Source organism: Phaethon aethereus, assembly GCF_964289735.1.
Source record: "Phaethon aethereus genome assembly, contig: HAP1_SCAFFOLD_584, whole genome shotgun sequence".
Lineage (NCBI taxonomy): Eukaryota > Metazoa > Chordata > Aves > Phaethontiformes > Phaethontidae > Phaethon > Phaethon aethereus.
This window is the reverse complement of record NW_028113929.1, coordinates 7,041-13,089: the sequence shown is the minus strand read 5'-3', so window position 1 is coordinate 13,089 and position 6,049 is coordinate 7,041. Positions and strand designations below refer to the sequence as shown.

At 68.0% G+C, this 6,049-nt stretch overlaps 1 protein-coding gene across 1 annotated transcript; it reads right to left on the bottom strand.

Annotated features, from left to right (window-relative positions):
* Positions 1-1,312: 1,312 nt before the first annotated feature.
* Positions 1,313-4,555, bottom strand: AJM1 (apical junction component 1 homolog; the record flags this gene model as incomplete). The annotated part of the gene is made up of 1 exon (XM_082016025.1): positions 1,313-4,555. One exon carries the CDS (start codon positions 4,553-4,555, stop codon positions 1,313-1,315), a length of 3,243 nt encoding a protein of 1,080 aa, XP_081872151.1.
* Positions 4,556-6,049: the final 1,494 nt, after the last annotated feature.

Genomic DNA, 6,049 nt, shown 5'->3' with positions numbered 1-6,049 from the left:
CGCGCCCGCTCCCCCGCCGCGCCACGCCCCTTCCGCCCCGCCGGCCAACCAGCGCCCGCAGGCGCCAGGCCCCGCCCCCCGGCGGAGGGCGGAGCCCTGCCCGGAGCGGCACCGCCCCGCACAGCGCGGGAGGCGCTTGCTGCCGCGGCCCCGCGAAGAGGCGGGGCCTGGCGGGGCAGCAGGGCCGCGGCACCTACCTGCAGGCGGGGGGGCCGGCAGCGGGCAGGGCCGTGAGGCAGCCCCGGGTGAGCAGGGGGCTGGCGGAGAGCCGGCGTGGTGCCCGCCTTTACCTTTGCCCCGACTCTGCTCCCCTCGGCTTCCCTGACACTCTCGGGCAGCCCCAAAGCCGCGGCCCTGCCGCGGTCACTCCCCGGCGCGCAGCACCCCTCGCCCCCGGCTGCCCCTCCCCGCGCCTGCCCCGCCGCGCCAGCCCCACGAGGATCCTTCACCCCGAGCCCGTGGAAACGTGGCCGGGCTCCCCGGCAGCACCGTGGCCGCCCACCACCGCCGCGGCACACCCGGGCCAGGCCTGGCTCCACACGCGGCACTGGGCACAGCCCGATGTGCCAACACCCGGGACCCCCCACAGCCCCTGCCCCACATGCAGGGACCGTACCCTGTACCCAGAGACCTTACGGGGTCCCGGGGGCACCCGAGGGGGCCTTACAGACACACTTGGAGCATGCCTGGTGCCCCCAAAGATCATACAGTATCATACTCCGGACACACAGACGCTATAGGAACACAGACCTTGTGCAACCCAGCTCCCACCCGCGAGCCGCATAGAGCCACTGACGCAGACCCTATAGAGCTGCCAGCAGCACCCACGGACTTGGTACGGCTTCAGCAGCGCTGCGGTGCTCCACGGGGCCCCAGGAGCTGGGGGGCACGGCACAGGAGGGCCGGGCAGGGCCCCTCAGTGCGGGCAGGGGGTGTGGGCAGGCATGGGGGCTCTGGGTGTGCAGGCAGCTGGGCCATCTGGTGGGTAGAGGCTGGGGGGGGCCTAGGGTGCTGCTGCCCTGGCCAAGCGCCACTCACCCTGAGAGGGCTCTGCAGGGTCTTGCCAGGATGCTGGCTGGGACCTGTGCCCCACGGCACACCTCAGCCTGTGCTGTCACCCCACGGCCTCCCCCAGTCCAGCCCCCAACCGGTCTGGCTGTGGGCCCCCCCCAGGACAACACCATCCGCCCATCGCAGCCTCCTCCCCTCAGTGCCACATCCAAGAGGGGGTCCCCGTCCCACCGCACCAATGGGGCAACACCTATCTACAAAGGGGGGTGATTCAGGGGTGCTGGGGGGGCCCACCACGCGTTCACATGATGTCATCCAGGAGGTTGGGGCTGGCCACCCAGTCAAGGGTGCGGGGCTCGGAGGCAGCCATGATCATGCACATGAACTGTTTGCCCGTCCTCTTGTCAATGGGGTAGATGGTGGTGGGGGTGAAGCGCTTGTTGCTCTCCACGAAGTCGCAGAGCTGCTCGTAGACGGCGGGGAACTCGTGCCGCAGGAAGACGCCACGGATGCGCAGCTCCCGCTGGATGTTGATGAAGCAGACCTCCCGTGCCTTGCGGCCCTCCTCCCCCTCCTTGTCGATGTCCGCTGTGCCGGGCGGAGGCGTCAGGATCAACGTCTCCATGTCCCGCTCCTTCTTCAGGATCTTCTTCTCGGGGCTGGAGGAGGCTAAGGCCACCTTGGCATATTTCCTGACCGTCGGCACCTGCACCTTCGGCGACGGCCTCTCTGGCACTTTTTGGGTGACGGCCACAGTTACATTCAGGAGGAAACATTCATCGGGGTCATACTGGTTGCCCGTCTCCCGCAGCTCCCGGGCGTACTCCCCCAGGTTGTCCGAGTAGCTCTCCAGCTCCCTCAGGGACAGGTAGGTGGGGGACATCAGCAGGCTTTCCAGCCCGAACTGGAGGAAGTTCTCAGCCGAGCCAGCATTGGGGAAGCCCAGGAAGAGGACACCGCGGCCACGGGAGAGGTAGCCCACCTTGGCGATGCGCGAGAAGGCCTTGTGCACCTCGGCGTTCTCCCGGCAGAACTGCAGGACGTGGCGGCAGACACTGCCCACGCGCCCGTAGACGCAGCTCTCCTTGTGCGTGTCCCAGTCCTCGCGGCGGCAGTGCCGGGAGCAGTAGTAGGTGTAGCAGCTGTGGCACGACTTGAAGTAGAGGCAGGCGTTGAACATGGTCTCCGTGCGCCGGCACTTGGCGTTGGAGCACATCATCATGTCGTCCTCCTCCGCACTCAGGTCGGGCGAGCAGTTGTCTGGTGACTTCTCGAAGGGGCCAACAGACAGTGGGGCAGGCGGGGGGCGCGGGCCACTGGCACGGGAGCTGGGACCTGGCTGCTCCTTCATGGGTCGGGGACCCTCGGGCACGCCAGGGGGGACCCTCCTGCCCTCAGCCCGCCGGGGGGGCCCTGGGGTGCTGCTGCTCAGAAGTTGCTTGAGCTGCTCAGCGAGGCTGTCCCTGTCTCCGGCGTGGTGGCCTGGCACCGGCTTGTAGTCGATGACGAGGTCAGTGATGAGCTCGTCCAACTGCTCCAGGCTGCGCTGGCGCCCCGAGCCGCTCTCCCTGGGGACGGGCTGCGGGGCGCAGGGCACAGTGTAGGGACCACGCTCCCTCCCCGCATCCAGCACGTCCCAGCTGGCCGAGCGCCTCTCGCTCCTGCCCAGCCCGTCAGCACGAATGTCATTGTCGGTGATGGTGATCTCTGGTGTGACGTACCAGGAGCGACCTGGGTGGCCACGGCCACCATCGGCATGTACCCTCTCAAGGATGGAGCTCTCCGAGAGGGACAGGGCAGCGTAGCGCTTGGGCGAGCTCGACAGGTTGATCACCACCGGCTGCCGGCGCTCCTCAGGGGATAAGGCACGGTGCTGCTCCTGGGCGAGCAGGTTCTCGTAGCTGCGCCCGCGCTGCAGGACCTCCTCCCTGCGCGCCGCCGGCGCCAGGATGTTATCCCAGGATTTGGAGTAGTGCTGGGTCTCCCGGCCCAGGCGCGGGGGCGTCACGCCGTAGCTGGCATGCCAGGAGGAGAGCATGGCCTCGCGCCCGGCCGGCGGCGGGGCGAAGCGCGACACCTGCAAGGTCTGGTAGGGCAGCGCGCCCCGCTCGGGGCAGTACCAGTCGCTGAAGTGCAAGGGCTGGGCGCTGCGGGGCGGGGGGCACGTCCGCGACAGCCCCTCCCGCTCCCGGTACTTCCCGTAGTCCTCGGCGTAGAAGACCCTGGCAGAGGAGCCAAGGGACGGGTATGTCCGGGCATCCTCGGCATAGAGGGTTTTGACGGGGGTGCCACGGGGGGCGTAAAAGTGGGGCTCATCCCCGTAGAAGGCGCGGGCAGGCGCCTCCTGCACGGGGTAGCCCCGCGCCTCCTCCATGTACAACGTCCGCGGTGGCACCGTGTGGACGGCAGCTTTGGCCGGGTCCTCGGTGTAAAAGTGCTGGGGGATGCCGTGGCGGCCTGGGTAGGGGTAGCTGGCATAGCCGGAGCTGCGGAGGGGCACGGCGGGGCTGGGGCACCGCGCCGGCTCCTCTGCATAGAAGAACTTGGCGGGGACACTGGGGGCCGAGAAGGTCATGCAGCCCCTCTCGGGGTACTCCCTGAAGTCGCGCGAGGCCGGCACCGGCACTGTCTGGTACGCCAACGCCCGGGGGTCCGCCTCATAGTACTCGCCGGGGTACGGCAGGAGTGGGGGGTCCCCGCTGTAGGAGTCGCTGGGGGTGGGCGTGCGTGACGTGGACGCCTGCCTGCTCCCCGGCACCACCAGGCTACGGGCAGCCCCGGGTGCGCGGGGCCAGCGCGGCGGTTCCTGCCGGTTCTGGGCCGCCCGCAGGCTGCGTGCCGCGTGCAGCAGCACCGCCTCATCCGGCTTGATGTCCACCCGGCACTTGACGTGGGGGCTGGTGCCCACCTTGGCGCCCGGCCCCTCCTCGAAGCAGTTGCTGCCCAGGCAGAGCGGGGAGATGCGGCTGACGCTGCTGCGCTGCGGCTGCAGCTTGATGGGGTGCACCTCGTTAGCCAGCGCCCGCAGGGGAACCTGGCTGTCGCGGCGCGGCGAGGCCTCGGGGCGGGGGGGCTCCCGCGCCACCCGCAGCGCCTCCCGCCCGCGCCGGGCCGGCGGTGGCGACGCCGAGACAGCAATGGGCACCGCGGTGAAGGTGGACTTCACTCGTGGCGCGCTCTTTGAGCGGGCGCGTCGCTTCGGCTCGCTCCTTGGCGGAGGAGCTCTGCAGGCGTAAGGGTCCTGCTTCGGCGGCGCCCGCCTGCCCGGCACCACCAGCGTGGGCTCGGGGGTGCCGGGGCGTGGGCAGGGGCGCTCCATGGCCGGGGGGGTGCCCAGCTGCTCGTCCAGTGACTCGAGGAAGTCGAAGCTCCTGCAATGGCGCTTGTTGAAGGGCTGCGGCTCGCGGGGCAGGGACGAGGACATGGAGGCATCACATCGTGCCAGGGGCTGGCAGACGATCAAATCCGCGGGGGCTGCGGTGGCCACCTGTATGTCTTGGTACACCGTAGACACCAGGATGTCAGGTGGGTCTGTTCGTGTCATCTTAAAAGCGACTCTTCTCCCACCAGCTCCCCTTCAGACAGCCTCAGAGGAAGGCAGCTGGCCCTGCAAGAGAACAGACGAGGCGCCTAAATCCTGGCGGGGACCTCGGGGGGCCGCAACAGCGCTGGGTAAATCCCCACAGCTCCTGGCTTGGGGCGGGGTTTAGCCACGTCTTCAGAAATGAGGGTTCGGGGGCGTGCCAGCCTCCACCGCTGCTGTTAATGGTGAGATCCCGACTGGGGGAAGAAGCTGGAGAAAGGCTCCAAATCCAGGGTGCAAGTAATGGAGCGGATGGCATGGCACCCGTGGGTGCACGGGGAACTGCGGGGCAGCTGGGGCAGGGTGCCAGCTCACCACAGGGAGAGGAGACCACCAAGTGTCCCTGTTCCTGGGGTGCAGGACACGGGGAACCTCTTGCAGCATCGTGGGGAAGGGCAGCTCTGAACGGGGCTGGGGGACTCAACGCCAGAGTTTCCTATAGCGGATGGGGAACGCGTGCCCGGCCCCCTGCTGTGAGCATCCGAGTGGCTGCGGGGTCTCCTGGGACCATGTGCACCCACGTCCCAGCACACACTATGCCCAGCACCAGTATTGTAGGCAGCGTAGGCAGGAGCATCACCCAGGGATTGGTGCCATGAGCACCCACTATGGTGGCTGGGAAGCACACGCAGCTCTGGGGCTCCAGGGGGGCAGGAGCCATACCACCTCCCCGTGGTGGCTGCACCCATCGTGGCTCACGAACACTGCTGCAGGGTGCCAACAGTCGCATCACTCCCTGGGGGTCCTCCAGACCGGCACGGGTGGCACTGGGGGCTGGCAGAGGGGTGCTGCGGCAGGTGCCCCGACCCCGCGTGCCAGCAGCGGCTCCTCCATCGCTTCCCACAGCTCCGAGCAGGACAGGCCAGGGTCCCTCTGCAATAACCTGGCTCAGCGCCCGCCAGCTTTGTCCTCTCCCATGTCCTGTGGCTGCCACATGTCTCCCAGGCTGGAGAGCAGGCAGGATTGCAGCTGCAGCTCCCACGGAACACAGGGTCTGGCACCCACTGTGCACCAGCACTGTGTACCCCACCTGCTCCGGGACGATGCCGCACGGGTGGCTGGGGTGCGCAGCGTCCCCAGCCACACACGTGATACAGCTGTGTGACAAGGGGAGACATCAGCACAAGCCCCCCAGAGCGACTGGGGGAGCAGACGAGGTGGTTTGCCTGCAGGACCTGGTGGGCCTGGCACTGATTTTCACCAACAGCCCATCGAGAGCCAGCTGCAGGCTGACTGGACGTACAACCAGCTTTGCCCAGGGCGGAGATATCCAGCCAGCTTTAACGCTCATCACATCCTATGAGGGTTTGGTGTTTTGGCCACCTGGCCGAGGGGCCCGGGAGGCACTAAAGGTGTGTGGCAAAGGCAAGCAAAAGGCATTTGGCTTTAAACAGCAGCAGAGGACCACAGGGGAGGTATTTCTGGGAGGAAAGGAATAGACTTTATTTGACAAGA